Source organism: Ranitomeya variabilis, chromosome 1 (genome assembly GCF_051348905.1).
Source record: "Ranitomeya variabilis isolate aRanVar5 chromosome 1, aRanVar5.hap1, whole genome shotgun sequence".
In the NCBI taxonomy this organism is placed as follows: domain Eukaryota; kingdom Metazoa; phylum Chordata; class Amphibia; order Anura; family Dendrobatidae; genus Ranitomeya; species Ranitomeya variabilis.
The window spans coordinates 361700163-361719361 of NC_135232.1; the positions used below are offsets into that span (position 1 = coordinate 361700163).

General features: G+C 42.3%; 1 protein-coding gene across 1 annotated transcript in view; it reads left to right on the top strand.

Moving 5' to 3' along the window:
* The first annotated feature begins 2903 nt into the window (after positions 1-2903).
* The window catches only part of LOC143759353 (G-protein coupled receptor 54-like), a 222423-nt gene continuing 206127 nt past the window's right edge, over positions 2904-19199 (top strand). The window contains exon 1 of the mRNA XM_077248943.1: positions 2904-3498. Within this exon, the coding sequence (XP_077105058.1) occupies positions 3219-3498 (280 nt within the window). The 5' untranslated portion in view covers positions 2904-3218. The remainder of the gene's footprint in view (positions 3499-19199) is intronic.

Sequence of the window (19199 nt, forward strand, 5' to 3'; positions counted from 1 at the left end):
GAGTAAGCACCGACCACTTCCGAAATTTCTGGCAGTACACCTCTGCTTCATCTTGCCCCTGCGAGAGGGCCAATAACATTTTTTCAGTCTGGTTCTCAAGATTAGGTTCCTCATAGAGCAATCCAAGGGCTAGAAAAAACGCATCTACACTAAGCAATGCAGGATCCCCTGGCGCCAATGCGAAGGCCCAATCTTGGGGGTCACCACGCAAAAAGGAAATGATAATCTTAACTTGCTGAACGGCATCACCAGAGGAACGAGGTTTCAAAGAAAGAAACAACTTACAATTGTTCCTAAAATTCAGGAACCTAGATCTATCTCCAGAAAACAACTCCGGAACAGGTATTCTAGGCTCTGACATAGGACTGTGAACAACAAAATCCTGAATACTTTGAACCCTAGCAGCAAGATGATCCAGACTGGAAGCCAAGCTCTGGACATCCATGTCAGCAGCTGATCTCAGAGCCACACCAAGATTAAGAGGAGGAGAGAAGCTAGCCACAGCAGCTAGACACACGGCAACAAAAAAAAAAAAAAAAAATTTCTCAAGGCTTCTTTTCTCCTGCTTCTGCCATGCAATTAACACTTTACTGGCCGGCTGTACTGTTATGATCCTTAGTGGCTGAGGATCACGAATAGACCAGCAAGTGAATAAACTAAGGACAAGCTCTAGGGAGATGGTAACTGGACTGATCGTAAATCTGAACCTATCCAAAACAACTAGAGGTAGCCGGTGAACGTGCCTAAAAAATTCCTAGACGTCTCGAGCCAGCCTGAGGAACTAGCTACCCCTAAAGAGAAAGAGAGACCTCGCTTGCCTCCAGAGAAATAATCCCCAAAGATATAGAAGCCCCCAACAAATATTAACGGTGAAGTAAGAAGAAGGCACATACGTAGGGATGAAATCAGATTCAGCAAGAGAGGCCCACTAGTACTAGAAAGCAGAAAATAGAGCAGGGGTCTATGCGATCAATAAAAACCCTTACAAAATATCCATCCTGAGATTTCAAGAACCCACGCACCAACTAATGGTGTGTGGGGAGAAACTCAGTCCACTAGAGCATCCAGCAAGCGAGGGAATCACATCTTAGCAAGCTGGACAAGAAAACATGATAAACACTGCTGATCAAAAAATGAGCAAACAAAACTTAGCTTGTCCTGGATGGACTGGGAGCAAGGTAGTCAGAAGGAATCTGAGTAGCACTGATTACATCGACAGCCGGCAAAAAGTGGAAGTAAAACAGAGCTATATAGGAACCTCCCAGAGGATAACGAACCAGCTGATAGCCAGAGACCAGCAAGATAACAAACAAAACCACCAGGGGGAGCCCAAAGCAAAAGTCACACCATACCACCAGTGACCACAAGAGGGAGCCCGAAAACAGAGTTCACAACAAGTCTGTGCTTGTTGAAGAAGAAAAGCAAAGATAATGGACTTCAACTACAGACATCACTGGTGAGTCAGTGTATTATATGTATATGCAAACTATACACTATAAACTGTGTACAGAGCTCCCTGTGTATATTGTCACCGGTGATCACTGCATTACCTGTACAATATATACTATATACAGAACTTCTCTGTATAATGTCACTGGTGATCAGTCTATTATCTGTACACTATATACAGAGCTCCTGTGTACAATGTCACTGGTGATCATTGTATTACCTGTACACTGACTTTGTTTACAGAGCTCCTGTATATAATGTCACTGGTGATCCCTGTATTACCTGTACAATGACACTATATACAAAGCTCCTGTGTATAATGTCACTGGTGATCACTGTATTACCTGTACACTGACACTATATACAGAGCTCCTGTGTATAATGTCACTGGTGATCACTGTATTACCTGTACACTATATGCTGTAAACAGAGGTGCTGTGTATAATGTCACTTGTGATCACTGTAGTACCTGTACACTGACACTATATACAGAGCTCCTGTGGTTAATGTCATTGGTGATCACTGCATTACCTGTACCCTGACACTGTATACATATCTCCTGTGTATAATGTCACTGGTGATCACTGCATTCCCTGTACACTGACACTATATACAGATCTCCTCTGTATAATGTCACTGTTGTTAGTATTGTGGTTTTTATTCATGATATGTATTGTAGTATTTGGTCACTATGTGGTGGTAATTTGTGGTTCTGGTCATGGTGTGGCAGTATTTCTCATTGTATGTGGTATTATTTGGTCCCTATATGCTAGTAATATATCATATTATTCGGTCACTATGTGGTGGTAATATGTGGTCTGGTCATGGTGTGGCGGTATTTGTTCCTTGTATGTAGTATTATTCGGTCACTATGTGGTGGTAATATGTGGTCTGATCATGGTGTCGCGGTATTTCTTCCCTGTATGTGGTATTATTGGTCTTGGTATAGTTGAATGTGTTGTGTATTGCTGTCATTTGTTCTCTCTGATATTAATTAGGAGAAGATTCTTTATTTCCATTAGAGATTAGATACTTGGAACACAGCGGTAGAGATGCACTTACAAGGGTTCTCCTGTGAAAAAAGTAGTCACACCTGTACAAACTGTTCTGTATCTTAGTACGTATTTAGATTTAATGTAATATGATATATTTGGATTGAATATTTGACATAGACCTGAATTCAGTGTAAGGATGGAACATCAAGGCTGGATATTTGCTAAATAAGCTATTCTGAATTGTATTATGGTTTGTTACATGTATTTTCTTTACTTTGTAATTTCCAGTTTCTACAGTGAGTAGCAAGAAGCATGTACATGTATGAATGACAACAATTATTTATATTTAGAGATGTATCAGGTAAAGCTAAACTATCTCGTGTCAGAATTGTTGCAAGCATTAAGACCCAGAGGAATCCTCTCTTGTTCTGCTCTCACTGATTCTCAGCCCTGAAGATTACATGCTGGGAAGCAATAAGCAGGAAACATGGAATGAAACTTGAGAGAAGGATGTTCATGATGAGCACCCTCATTTACAAGCTGCACTTCTTCAGGTTAGGAAAGAAAGCATGATACAGAGATTGATCAGAATTTCATGGAAACATATAACTGTAAACACTTGAAGAATTGCTTACTATCCTGATATTGTGACTATAAATAATCATATCTTCAAGAAATCTTCACGATTGTTATTTTCAGTGTAAACTACAACATGTACCGTGGATGAAGTGGATGCCAATGTAACTAGAGCATTCTTTTTCAACTTTTCTATCAATGGAAGCTACAAGGACCCCTCTTGACTGTATGTCAACTGAAGGAGAATTAATGCACTCACTCTTCAATGACTCTGTGGAGGGACCCCAAAATGACTCTCTGGCTTTCCCCAATAGTTCACTATATGACACAGAGCAGACACCCCCTTTGCTGGTGGATGCCTGGTTGGTCCCTTTTTTCTTTGCACTCATCATGCTGGTGGGACTCATTGGTAACTCACTGGTCATATATGTAATCACCAAGCACAAACAGATGAGGACGGTAACTAACTTCTACATTGGTAAGTTGATTATGTTTAATATTTTATGTTTTATTTTAAGGAAATAGACTCTCATGTCTAGAAAGGTATTTGTTCAAGAGGGACACCTGTAACAAGAGACCAAGATGCACACACTGCCTCTGCCAGCTAGATGAATATTTGGCAATGTGAGACACACACTGTCTGCTCTTAGGGCACTTCTAATTCACAGAACTCAGCTCTCTCAACTCTTGTTTGATGTCTGCTGTTGGTGCTTTTAGCGTTGGTTAATTTATCTTTTTAAGTACACTTCACAGATCGTCATATTTAAAGTGCACATATCACGAAAATCACAGCATGTGTTTCAAACAGTTGGCAGTATACATCTGTAACAAAAAGTGGTATACAGACGTAAAAGCGTAACCATCGTTTTCATTTTTATTTGATAAATTGTACATATGAAAATAAGCAACTTAGTAATGTATATAATCAAAGAGATCTGCTTATTTCTCAACCAGGACTGATCCTTAATTCTCAATATTCTCAATTCTGGGGTAAAGTCTGTATTCAGTAAAGACAGATTTTTTCATTACTGAGATAGGAGATTAGTGTTGCTACTGATAAGATTGTATATAGATGGGAGTTCACAGAGGAGCTCTGTCTCTAGCCCTCCCGTCAAACATCATCTTCAATGCACATGAATTTCTTTTTATAGCTTTCCAGTGCGTCATATAATAAAATGAATAATGTCATTCAAAAGTTCAACTCGTCAGCACAAAAAACAAGCCCTCATGCAGCTACTGTATATTGATGAAAAATTTAAAAAGTCATGGCTCTTGGAAATAGGCAAAAAAACAAAAAAACAGAAAATTGCAAGGTCGTGAAGGGGTTAAGTACCATATTCATAGACTTTTAAGGTCCAAACATACATTTCTGGATAACTTTTTTGAATAAGAAAAGGTGAGTTGGAAGATCACATCAGTTTCCCCAAAAAATGTTGAACACCAATTTTCCTTGTCCTTGTATACATATAGTAATGGTTACATGTAAATTATATTCTGCATTCCTATGAGTGCAATTTATTACATATTTCCTTCTAGAAAATATTTTCAAGTTTGATGATTACTGTAGATATTATTCAGTTCAATTTATGGTCAAATATGCTATATTATGAAATACCATTTGTGTTTTGTGTAAGTGCCTGTGTATTGTTAGACAATCAGACGCTGTAAATTGCATCTACTGCTGCCACATCTGTGGCCTCATAGCACACGCACTCAGCACAGTAATGCTCATAAGTGGCTCATCTGCTTCCAAGGGTCAATGGAAAACATAAAATGATGGCGTTTTTGGCCATGTGCACACGTTCAGGATTTTTCGCGTTTTTTTCGCTATAAAAACGTGATAAAAACGCGAAAAAAACGCTTACATATGCCTCCTATTATTTACAGGGTATTCCGCATTTTTTGTGCAAATGTTGCTATTTTTTCCGCGAAAAAATCGCATCGCGGAAAAAAAAGCAACATGTTCATTAAAAATGCGGAATTGCGGGGATTCCACACACCTAGGAGTGCATTGATCTGCTTACTTCCCGCACGGGGCTGTGCACACCATGCGGGAAGTAAGCAGATTATGTGCGGTTGGTACCCAGGGTGGAGGAGAGGAGACTCTCCTCCACGGACTGGGCACCATATAATTGGTCAAAAAAAAAGAATTAAAATAAAAAATAGTCCTATACTCACCCTTTGATGGACCCCGAAGTGTTCCCGCCTCTCCGGTGCATGCTCTCTCTTCGGTTCCTATAGATGGTGTGGTTCAGGACCTGTGATGACGTCACTGTCTTGTGATTGGTCGTGTGACCGCTCATGTGACTCACGCGACCAATCACAAGCCGCGACGTCATCACAGGTCCTGAACCACACCGGCATCTATAGGAACGGACGCCGCTGAGGAGATCGTCTGGGTGAGTATAACCATTTTTTATTTTTTTTATTACTTTTAAACATTCTATCTTTTACTATAGATGCTGCATAAGCAGCATCTATAGTAACAAGTTGGTCACACTTGTCAAACAGTATGTTTGACAAGTGTGACCAACTTGTCAGTCAGTTTTCCAAGCGATGCTTTGCCACATATTTAAAACTTAAGATCAACAGCATCAGAGAAAACTACAAACTACAGTCTTCACAAGCCATCTACACAACTGCTTAATTCTCTACCCTGTAACTGTTCTTCCGCCTTTACTGATGAAAACCGTCCCACTTTAATATCCTAACTGCACCTCATTACCTGTCCTCTCCACGCTACTCATCCCCAACTTTACTTTTTGGGTTTATCATAGATTTAACCATCTCTTGAAGCTTTTAAAACATGATGTTTCCTTTCTCCTTTAACTTCTTCATTCCACAGCCAATTTTCATTTTTCATTTCATTTTTTCCGTCCACGTATGATGACTTGTTATTCAAAGGTAACTTGTACTTCTGAATGTTGCCATTTTGTTTTACCATTCAATGTACTAAAAAATGGGAATAAAATTCCTAGTGTGGTGAAACTGACTTTGATTTTTTTTTGTTTTTATGCCATTTATTCTGTGGTAAAAATTACTCTAAATCATGATTCTCCAGGTCAGTACAATTACAGCGATGCCAAACTTTTATTGATTTTTTTTTTATGTCAGTAGAGAACTTAATTCAGAAATCTGAAAAAAAATAAATAAATGTTTTGGTTTGTCTCATCATTTTCCCAGACCCATAACATTTTTGTTTTTCTTTCGATTGAGCTAAATCATTTTTTTCTTGTTACAATGTTTACTGAGGAAGTTAACTCATTTTGTATTTTCATAGGTCAGAATTTTTGAATACTGTGATACCAAATGTGTTTATTTTCTTTATTTTTTTAACATAAGAAAAGGTGTGTTATTTGAACATTTATATATTTTTTTGAAAAAAATGTTTTTTTAGTCCCCTGAGAAATGAATCTGTGATCATCTAATCACTTATACTATATACAGTACATAATACCACATTATTGCATAATATAATGTAATTCTCGGTTTCCTTTGAAGCTTAGCACATAGCTAGATTTCAGAGAAATACCAAGATGGCAGCAATGAGGGCATTCAATAACCCACAGTAACTACAGGATGGGCCATTTATATGGATACACCTAAATAAAATGGGAATGGTTGGTGATATCAACTTCCTGTTTGTGGCACTTTAGTATATGGGAGGGGGAAAACTTTTCAAGATGGGCGGTGACCCTGGCGGCCCTTTTGAAGTCAGCCATTTGGATCCAACTTTATTTTTTCCAATGGGAAGAGGGTCATATGGCACATCAAACTTATTGAGAATTTCACAAGAAAAACAATGGTGTGCTTGGATTTAACGCAACTTTATTCTTTCATGAGTTATTTACAATACAACCAATATTATTCCTCACCATATACAAAAGATCCCTTCACAGCATTAGGCCGGAGACACACTGGTGCGAGATACGGCCGAGTCTCGCTGGTTAAAAGCAAGCTGTGGCACCGGCACTCCGGAGCGGAGCGTGCGGCTCCATGTATTGCTATGCAGCTGCACGCTCCGCTCCGGAGTGCAGGTGCCACAGCTTGCTTTTGACCAGCGAGACTCGGCCGTATCTCGCACCAGTGTGTCTCCGGCCTTAATGTCAAACTATCATAGTATAAAGAAGGAGCATTGATCAAAAATATTCAGAAAATAGTATAAAATTTTATTCAGTTATTAAACAATTATCAAGACAACATTGCAAATATGGATTACAATATTGTGGGACATAATACAGAGAACTACAGCAGCATATGCACAACTCACTAAATAAGCTGACATATATATACTGGTTTGATATCAAAGTATCAGAATATATGGGGTATATTTTACACATATGAATATATGAATATCCACCCCATACATATATAGCAGTTTATAACCAGACATACATAATTGTCATATATAAATATAATTAATCAAGGTACAACAGGCAAGCATAGATCAGCTGACAGATTTGATGCCTATAAAAGATAAATGCACTAATCTTAAGCCTCAGGCAATATAGCAACAATTCAGCTAAATAATAACATATGCGCCCAGGCCATAACTGCTTAATAGTATGTACCTGTAGACATGATGAAAAGAGTATGTGCACAGCTGCCTCACAAGGACACCTCAACGCACGTTTCACCACCTCTGCAGCTTCGTCGTGAGGTAGAGTAGCACTATGGTCTCATTATATAGTATTTTCATAATTATGCCAGTGGCCACATGTGTGACGGCGCATATCCTCCATGTTGCTGGAACGCCCGTCAGGGCCGTGCGGTACTCGGTACCGGGTCCGGTACTTAACCCCTTCACCCCCAAGGGTGGTTTGCACGTTAATGACGGGCCAATTTTTACAATTCTGACCACTGTCCCTTTATGAGGTTATAACTCTGGAACGCTTCAACGGATCTTGGCGATTCTGACATTGTTTTCTCGTGACATATTGTACTTCATGATAGTGGTAAAATTTCTTCGATATAACTTGCATTTATTTGTGAAAAAAACGAATATTTGGCGAAAATTTTGAAAATTTCACAATTTTCCAACTTTGAATTTTTATGCCCTTAAATCACAGACATACGTCACGCAAAATACTTAATAAGTAACATTTCCCACATGTCTACTTTACATCAGCACAATTTTGGAACCAAAATTTTTTTTTGTGACGGAGTTATAAGGGTTAAAAGTTGACCAGCAATTTCTCATTTTTACAACACCATTTTTTTTTAGGGACCACATCTCATTTGAAGTCATTTTGAGGGGTCTATATGATAGAAAATACCCAAGTGTGACACCATTCTAAAAACTGCACCCCTCAAGGTACTCAAAACCACTTTCAAGAAGTTTATTAACCCTTCAGGTGTTTCACAGGAATTTTTGGAATGTTTAAATAAAAATAAACATTTAACTTTTTTTCACACAAAATTTATTTCAGCTCCAATTTGTTTTATTTTACCAAGGGTAACAGGAGAAAATAGACCCCAAAATTTGTTGTACAATTTGTCCTGAGTACGCTGATACCCCATATGTGGGGGTAAACCACTGTTTGGGCGCATGGCAGAGCTCGGAAGGAAAGGAGCGCCATTTGACTTTTCAATGCAAAATTGACTGGAATTGAGATGGGACGCCATGTTGCATTTGGAGAGCCCCTGATGTGCCTAAACATTGAAACCCCCCACAAGTGACACTATTTTGGAAAGTAGACCCCCTAAGGATCTTATCTAGATGTGTGGTGAGCACTTTGACCCAACAAGTGCTTCACAGAAGTTTATAATGCAGAGCCGTAAAAATAAAAAATCATATTTTTTCACAAAAATGATCTTTTCGCCCCCAATTTTTTATTTTCCCAAGGGTAAGAGAAGAAATTGGACCCCAAAAATTGTTGTGCAATTTGTCCTGAGTACGCTGATACCCCATAAGTGGGTGTAAACCATTGTTTGGGCGCAGGGCAGAGCTCGGAAGGGAAGGAGCGCCATTTGACTTTTCAATGCAAAATTAACTGGAATTAAGATGGGACGCCATGTTGCATTTGGAGAGCCCCTGATGTGCCTAAACATTGAAACCCCCACAAGTGACACTATTTTGGAAAGTAGACCCCCTAAGGATCTTATCTAGATGTGTGGTGAGCACTTTGACCCAACAAGTGCTTCACAGAAGTTTATAATGCAGAGCCGTAAAAATAAAAAATCATATTTTTTCACAAAAATGATCTTTTCGCCCCCAATTTTTTATTTTTCCAAGGGTAAGAGAAGAAATTGGACCCCAAACATTGTTGTGCAATTTGTCCTGAGTACGCTGATACCCCATATGTGGGTGTAAACCATTGTTTGGGCGCAGGGCAGAGCTCGGAAGGGAAGGAGCGCCATTTGACTTTTCAATGCAAAATTGACTGGAATTGAGATGGGACGCCATGTTGCATTTGGAGAGCCCCTGATGTGCCTAAACATTGAAACCCCCCACAAGTGACACCATTTTGGAAAGTAGACCCCTTAAGGAACTTATCTAGATGTGTGTTGAGCACTTTGACCCAACAAGTGCTTCACAGAAGTTTATAATGCAGAGCCGTAAAAATAAAAAATCATATTTTTTCACAAAAATGATCTTTTCGCCCCCATTTTTTTATTTCCCCAAGGGTAAGAGAAGAAATTAGACCACAAAAGTTGTTGTGCAATTTGTCCTGAGTACGACGATACCCCATATGTGGGGGTAAACCACTGTTTGGGCGCATAGCAGAGCTCGGAAGGGAAGGAGCGCTATTTTACTTTTCAATGCAAAATTGACTGGAATTAAGATGGGATGCCATGTTGCGTTTGGAGAGCCCCTGATGTGCCTAAACATTAAAAACCCCCACAAGTGACACCATTTTGGAAAGTAGACGCCCTAAGGAACTTATCTAGATGTGTTTTGATAGCTTTGAACCCCCAAGTGTTTCACTACAGTTTATAACGCAGAGCCGTGAAAATAAAAATTCTTTTTTTTTTTCACAAAAACGATTTTTAGCCCCCAGTTTTGTATTTTCACAAGGGTATCAGGATAAATTGGACCCCAAACATTGTTGTCGAATTTGTCCTGAGTACGCTGATACCCCATATGTGGGGGGGAACCACTGTTTGGGCGCATGACAGAGCTCGGAAGGGAAGGAGCGCCATTTGGAATGCAGACTTAAATGGATTGGTCTGCAGGCGTCACGTTGCATTTGCAGAGCCCCTGATGTACCCAAACAGTACAAACCCCCCACAAGTGACCCCATATTGGAAACTAGACCCCCCAAGGAACTTATCTAGATGTGTTGTGAGAACTTTGAACCCCCAAGTGTTTCACTACAGTTTATAACGCAGAGCCGTGAAAATAAAAATTCTTTTTTTTTTTCACAAAAATGATTTTTTAGCCCCCAGTTTTGTATTTTCACAAGGGTATCAGGATAAATTGGACCCCAAAAGTTGTTGTTCAATTTTTCCTGAGTACGCTGATACCCCATATGTGGGGGGGAACCACTGTTTGGGCGCATGACAGAGCTCGGAAGGGAAGGAGCGCCATTTGGAATGCAGACTTAAATGGATTGGTCTGCAGGCGTCACGTTGCATTTGCAGAGCCCCTGATGTACCCAAACAGTACAAACCCCCCACAAGTGACCCCATATTGGAAACTAGACCCCCCAAGGAACTTATCTAGATGTTGTGAGAACTTTGAACCCCCAAGTGTTTCACTACAGTTTATAACGCAGAGCCGTGAAAATAAAAATTATTTTTTTTTTCACAAAAATGATTTTTTAGCCCCCAGTTTTGTATTTTCACAAGGGTAGCAGGATAAATTGGACCCCAAAAGATGATGTCCAATTTGTCCTGAGTACGCTGATACCCCATATGTTGGGGTAAACCCCTGTTTGGGCACACGGGAGAGCTCTGAAGGGAAGGAGCACTGTTTTCCTTTTTCAACGCAGAATTGGCTGGAATTCAGATTGGATGCCATGTCCCGTTTGGAGAGCCCCTGATGTGCCTAAACAGTGGAAACCCCCCAATTATAACTGAAACCCTAATCCAAACACACCCCTTACCCTAATCCCAACAGTAACCCTTACCACTCCTCTAACCCAGACACACCCAACCCTATTCCCAACCGTAAATGTAATCCAAACCCTAACCCTATCTTTAGCCCCAACCCTAACTGTAGCCCCAACCCTAGCCCCAACCCTAGCCCTAACCCTAGCCCTAACCCTAGCAATAACCCTAGCCCTATCACTAGCCCTAACACTAGCCGTAACACTAGCCCTAACCCTAGCCCTAACCCTAGCCCCAACCCTAGCCCTAACCCTAGCCCTAACCCTAACCCTAGCCCCAACCCTAGCCCTAACCCTAGCCCTAACCCTAGCCCCAACCCTAGCCCTAACCCCAGCCCTAACCCTTGCCCTAACCCTAGCCCTAACTCTAGTTCTAACTGTAGCCCTAACCCTAACCCTAATGGGAAAATGGAAATAAATACATTTTTTATTTTTTTTATTTTTCCCTAACTAAGGGGGTGATGAAGGGGGGTTTGATTTACTTTTATAGCGGGTTATTTAGCGGATTTTTATGATTGGCAGCTGTCACACACTGAAAGACGCTTTTCATTGCAAAAAATATTTTTTGCGTTACCACATTTTGAGAGCTGTAATTTTTCCATATTTGAGTCCACAGAGTCATATGAGATCTTGTTTTTTGCGGGACGAGTTGACGTTTTTATTGGTAACATTTTCGGACACGTGACATTTTTTGATCGCTTTTTATTCCGATTTTTGTGAGGCAGAGTGATCAAAAACCAGCTATTCATGAATTTCTTTTGGGGGAGGCGTTTATACCGTTCCGCGTTTGGTAAAATTGATAAAGCAGTTTTATTTGTCGGGTCAGTATGATTACAGTGATATCTCATTTATATCATTTTTTTAATGTTTTGGCGCTTTTATACGATAAATACTATTTTATAGAAAAAATAATTATTTTGGTATCGCTTTATTCTCAGGACTATAACTTTTTTATTTTTTTGCTGATGATGCTGTATGGCAGCTCGTTTTTTGCGGGACAAGATGACGTTTTCAGCGGTACCATGGTTATTTATATCAGTCTTTTTGATCGCGTGTTATTCCACTTTTTGTTCAGCGGTATGATAATAAAGCGTTGTTTTTTGCCTCGTTTTTTTTTTTTTTCTCTTACGGTGTTTACTGAAGGGGTTAACTAGTGGGGCAGTTTTATAGGTTGGGTCGTTACGGACGCGGCGATACTAAATATGTGTACTTTTATTGTTTTTTTTATTTTATTTAGCTAAAGAAATGTATTTATGGGAATAATATATATTTTTTTTATTAATTTAGGATATTTTTTTATTTTTTTTTTACACACATGTGGGGAATTTTTTTTTACTTTGTCCCAGGGGGGGACATCACAGATCATTGATCTGGCAGTGTGCACAGCACTGCAGGCTTACCAAGTGTCTGCTCTGAGCAGACACTCGGTAAGCCACCTCCCTCCCTGCAGGACCCGGATGCCGCGGCCATCTTGGATCCGGGACCTGCAGCGAGGAGGGAGGTAGGAGACCCTCGGAGCAACGCGATCACATCGCGTTGCTCCGGGGGTCTCAGGGAAGCCCGCAGGGAGCCCCCTCCCTGCGCGATGCTTCCCTATACCGCCGGTACACCGCGATCATGTTTGATCGCGGTGTGTCAGGGGTTAATGTGCCGGGGGCGGTCCGTGACCGCTCCTGGCACATAGTGCCGGATGTCAGCTGCGATATGCAGCTGACACCCGGCCGCGATCGGCCGCGCTCCCCCCGTGAGCGCGGCCGATCGCGTATGACGTACTATCCCGTCGGTGGTCATACGGGCCCACCCCACCTCGACGGGATAGTATGTCAGATGTCAGAAAGGGGTTAAAGGGGAATGACATGGTGACGACGACATGGTCCATGGTCCTGGGCGCCCATGTTAAAGGGAATGTCTTTAAAGGGGTTTGAAATAAAGTTTGTGTTCGTAAGACCACCTGTGGTATTCGTTCAGGACCAACACTGCTTAAAGGGGTCCTCTGGGCTGATGTTATGGCAGCTAAGATGGTATAACTTCCCACAGGTGAAGTAGGTCCCCAGGGCTCAAGGAGTGTAGAAGATGGTGAGTGTTGCAGTAAAGAATGGAGGACACAGGTTTGCAGTCTCTTTACCTGGTTTACTGGAGACTTCAGGAATCCACAGTCCAGGGCACCAGATCACAGGTACAGGCAGGATCCAGCTGGCTTAGAAGCAAGTTCAGAGTCCCCTTTACCAGGTGGAGATGAAAGCCTTCCTACCAGCACTTTCGTGTAGTCCCTTGCTGCCTGTGGCTTCTATCAAGGTCCTCACAGTTCTTTCTGTCCTCCATAAAGGTGGGACACTAAACCAATATGTCAGGTGGCTCGAGCCTTTTTACAGGGTCTCTATCATGACCCGGGCTCTATGTGCCACTGTGTCTCCTGGGAATTAGGGCGGACAGGTTATGTGTAGTTTGAACAACACTGCTGAGCGGGCACCATCTATAGAAATCTACCATTTTAAGGGGATCACCAACTGCATACTAAACAACAATGGAACAAAGTAGAACAAAGTGTATGCATGAGGAATGGGATCACCACAACAATAAAAGTTTATACAAAAAACATCTTTATTTTAGGAAACAGACACAAAAACATAAAAACATTTAAAACCCCCAAAATATGACCTGGGGTAACGGGTCCATATAAATACCAAATAAATGCTGTAATATTGCACATAACATTGTACAGCCTATGCACATTAGTATATGAATAACACAACCACTATTCCCAACATATGGGCATTATACAATAAAGTAGGATATTATAGATCAGATTAAACACTCTTGGATAGAGGTGAACACCCCATTCCATGCCCCATGTACCAGGAACCAGCAAGGAGAAATAATGGCTGGAATAATAAAAAAAAAATTTTTAAACTCCAAGCAAATCCCTAAACCCTGCTAATACACTAACCTGTATCTTACCCTACCTAGCAGATAGGCAGTAACAAGGTTCCTGGAATGGTGGGTTTAGTGATTGTCGGTCAGGCTGTATTGTTTGCTGAGACCCACGCGTATCGACGCCTATGGCGTCTTCCTCAAGGTCAATAAGGTTATGTGTAGTCCAGCTGTCCTGCCGGTTTCTGCTGTGCCTCCTAAAGTCCGACACAACCTCGGTCATCCGGCTACCGGAATCTGCACTCTGTAGGGAGGTAGCCCAGTCGCAGCTATTCTCCCCAGTTGTCACTCTCCTGTGCTTCGCTCGTCTGCATGCTCACTACAAATCTGTTCTTCTTTCTGTATTCTCTCAATCCTGGAGCTGCAGCACCTCTGGCTGCACGGCCCCTCACACGTCTCCCTGCCTCAGACTGTGCCAGTCTGCTGCCTGGCATGAACTAACTGACTTTCCCTCCAGACCAGAATATATATATATATATATATATATATATATATATATATATATATATATATATATATATATATAGGGGAGCCACCCACAAGCTGGATGAGAGCTCCCCCTTCTGGCCTGGAGTGTGAACATGTTGCATGTTTGTTTCCTGATAGAAAAGATCTTCGCCTGCTTCCAAGCGTGACATCACTCTCCCTGTGAGGAAAGCAATGCCACTGTAACAACCAGAACCCTAGGGTGTTACATTGCAATGTGACAGAGAGCGCGGCGCTCAGTGCGTTCATCATCCGGTCCCAAGCAATGGTTAGCTGACCTGACAGGTAACCAGGACGACCAGTTTATAACCACATCCTGGCAAATCTTAATACATGCTAGCCGGCCTTAATCTTGGCAAATCCTGGTAAATCACAGGCCGGCTAGCATGTATTAAGATTTGCCAGGATGTGGTTATAAGCTGGTGCTGTTTTACGCCACCTTATCATGCTTCTAGGCTAGGATTATTGCAATATAACAACCAGCTATTTCTTGCATTGGGCACTGTGAGTGCATACCACACATGCGCTGTGGAGCTGCAGAGAGAAGGCGCTCTATAGTTATTGCTGGTCATCCTGGTTACCTGTCAGGTCATCTGACCATTGCATGTGACCGGATGATGAGTGCACTGAGCGCCGCACTCTCTGTGGCGTCGCAATATGGAAGATATGCGCCAACACATGTGGCCACTGGCATAATTATTGAAATACTATATAATGAGACCATAGTTAGTGCTACTCTACAGCCCGATGAAGCTGCAGAGGTGGTGAAACGTGCGTTGAGGTGTCCTTGTGAGGCAGCTGTGCACATACTCTTTTCATTATGTCTACAGGTACATACTATTAAGCAGTTATGGTCTGGGCGCATATGTTATTATTTAGCTGAATTGTTGATATATTGGCTGAGGCTTAAGATTAGTGCATTTATCTTTTATAGGCATCAAATCTGTCAGCTGATATATGCTTGCCTGTTGTACCTTGATTAATTATATTAATTATATTTATATATGACAATTATGTTTGGTTATAAACTACTATATATGTATGGGGTGGATATTCATATAATATATTTATCTGTTTAAAATATACCCCATATATTCTGATACTTTGATATCAAACCAGTATATATATGTCAGCTTATTTAGTGAGTTGTGCATATGCTGCTGTAGTTCTTTGTATTATGTCCCACAATATTGTAATCCATATTTGCAATGTTGTCTCGATAATTGTTTTATAATTGAATAAAATGTGATACTATTTTTTTTAAATATTTTTGATCCCTCCTTCTTTATACTATGATAGTATGCTTTATTTACAAGTTTATGACCACTTATAAAATGTGTTCAAAGTGCTGTCCATTGTGTTGGATTGTCAATGCAGCCCTCTTCTCCCACTCTTGACACACTGACAGCAACACCGCAGAAGAAATGCTAGCACAGGCTTCCAGTATCCGTTGTTTCAGATGCTGCACATCTCATATCTTCACCTCATAGACAATTGCCTTCAGATGACCCCAAAGATAAAAGTCTAAGGGGGTCAGATCAGGAGACCTTGGTGGCCATTCAACTGGCCCATGATGACCAATCCACTTTCCAGGAAATTGTTCATGTAGGAATGCTTGGACAAGACACCCATAATGCAAAAGCCTACGCACTTCTTCTGGAAACTACCTAACCAGGCAGAATGTATCTATTGCTTGATTTTGAGCAACAATGGAGTAATTACAGGATATGTCCCAGAAAGTGTTGAGGTCTGTGAAATGTATTACTGAGGTGACAGGCAGTGCTACAGAGCTCAGGTAAAGGCCTTATCGTGGCAATGACCATGTTACAATATATGTAAGGATGAGGACTGAATAGGTCTGTGGAGATTATTAATCCAGTCTCTTAGACGTGCTTAAAATGTACATAAACTGGCCAATACCCCACCAACATTTTTTTGTAAGGACCCAAATTTAGAAAGTGTAAGGGTACTGTCACACATTGGCACTTTGATCGCTACGACGGTACGATCCGTGACGTTCCAGCGATATCCATACGATATCGCTGTGTCTGACACGCAGCAGCGATCAGGGACCCTGCTGAGAATCGTACGTCGTAGCAGATCGTTTGGAACTTTCTTTCGTCGCTGGATCTCCCGCTGTCATCGCTGGATCGTTGTGTGTGACAACGATCCAGCGATGCGTTCGCTTGTAACCAGGGTAAACATCGGGTTACTAAGCGCAGGGCCGCGCTTAGTAACCCGATGTTTACCGTGGTTACCAGCGTAAAAGTAAAAAACAAACAAACAGTACATACTTACATTCCGGTGTCTGTCCCCCGGCGTTCTGCTTCTCTGCACTGTGAGCGCCGGCCAGCCGGAAAGCGAGCACAGCGGTAACGTCACCGCTGTGCTTTCCGGCTGGCAGACACAGTGCAGAGAAGAACAGCGCCGGGGGACAGACACCGGAATGTAAGTATGTACTGTTTGTTTTTTCTACGTTTACGCTGGTAACCACGGTAAACATCGGGTTACTAAGCACGGCCCTGTGCTTAGTAACCCGATGTTTACCCTGGTTACCCGGGGACTTCGGCATCGTTGGTCGCTGGAGAGCTGACTGTGTGACAGCTCCCCAGCGACCACACAACCACTTACCAACGATCACGGCCAGGTCGTATCGCTGGTCGTGATCGTTGGTAAATCGTTTAGTGTGACAGTACCCTTAGGGAAGCCACAGTTTAATAAAGAGACAGGAGTCTCATTTAGTAGCCTGGAAAAGTCAACAATTGTCTTTGTCCAGCACTGGACAATGTAAATTGCTAATGAATATGTATGCCCTATACAGGTCCTTCTCAAAAAATTAGCATATAGTGTTAAATTTCATTATTTACCATAATGTCTCAAAACACAGGCAGCCCCCTCATGCCCTCTCCTGCTCCCACCTGCTAACACTATCCCTGCTCCTTCTCACTGCTGGTGATATCTCTCCAAATCCTGGTCCTCCTCACCACATTCCCACAGTCATTTCTACCTCCCATCCATGCTCCATCACAAACTTCCGTAACCTCTCTAACCTTATACCCATTCGCCCAGCCCCCGCTTCCCCAGTTCCACTAACAGGAGCTCTGTGGAACGCTCGCTCTGTCTGTAACAAGCTTTCCTACATCCATGATCTCTTTGTTACTACCAAACTTTCCTTCCTCGCCATCACCGAAACCTGGCTCACCCCTTCTGACACAGCCTCTCCTGCTGCACTCTCTTACGGTGGCTTCCACCTTTCTCACACACCCCGCCCCAGCAGCAAGCATGGCGGAGGAGTTGGTTTTCTCCTGTCAGATAACTGCTCCTTCACCCCAATCCCACTGCCACCCTCTGTTACCCTCCCTTCCTTTGAGGTGCACTCTGTGCGCATCTACTCCCCCTCCAACCTCCAACTGGCTGTCATTTACCGCCCCCCAGGGCCAGCCACCATCTTCTTTGACCACTTCACCACCTGGCTACTTCATTTCCTTTCTGCAGACATCCCCACTATCATCATGGGCGATTTTAACATCTCCATTGACACTTCCCTCTCAGCTGCCACTAAACTTCTATCTCTCTCTTCCTCCTTCGGCCTCACTCAATGGTCTTCTGCAGCCACTCACAAAGATGGTCACACACTGGACCTCATCTTCACCCGCCTCTGCTCCCTATCTAACCTCTCTAACTCACCTCTTCCTCTCTCTGACCACAACCTTCTCACATTCTCATCTCTCTCCACTCCATGTCTAGAGTCCCCACCCCACAAACTTTCACACCCTCGCAGAAATCTTAAACATCTTGACCTACATTCATTCTCTGAATCCCTCCTACCTCTCACTGACATAAGTTCCATACACAATGCGGATGACGCTGCCGCTCTATATAACACCACAATAGCTGTAGCTTTGGAATCTGCTGCCCCACTTACACATACCAAAGCTCGCAAAATCAACAGACAGCCCTGGCACACCAGCCTGACCAAGGAACTGAGGCGAGCTTCCAGGGCTGCTGAGCGCAGATGGAAATGATCCCACTCCAACGACCACTTAATCGCATTCAAACAGTCCCTCACTACTTTCAAGACCGCACTCGCCACAGCTAAACAAACCTACTTCTCATCTCTCATATCCTCCCTGTCTCACAACCCTAAACAGTTATTCAACACCTTCAATTCTCTCCTCCGTCCCCCAGCACCTCCTCTCTCCCCACTTATCTCTGCTGAAGACTTTGCCTCATTCTTCAAGCAGAAGATTGATAACATCAGAGACAGTTTTGGTCAACAAGCCCCAGAGCCCTTCCTCCCAACTTCCCTACCCTCCACCTCCAAAACCAACTACTCCACCATTACAGAAGATCAACTCGCCACTCTACTCTCAAGATCGCATCTCACCACCTGTGCACTTGACCCGCTCCCATCCCACCTCATCCCAAACCTCACCACAATCTTCATCCCAACCCTAACCCATCTCTTCAACCTATCACTAACAACTGGTGTTTTCCCCTCAAGCTTTAAACATGCCTCCATCACACCTATCCTCAAAAAGCCCTCTCTTGACCCATCCTCTGTATCTAGCTATCGCCCTATATCACTTCTCCCCTATGCCTCAAAACTACTGGAACAACACGTCTACCTTGAACTGTCCTCCCATCTCTCTTCTTGCTCCCTCTTTGACCGCTTACAATCTGGCTTCCGGTCACACCATTCCACTGAAAC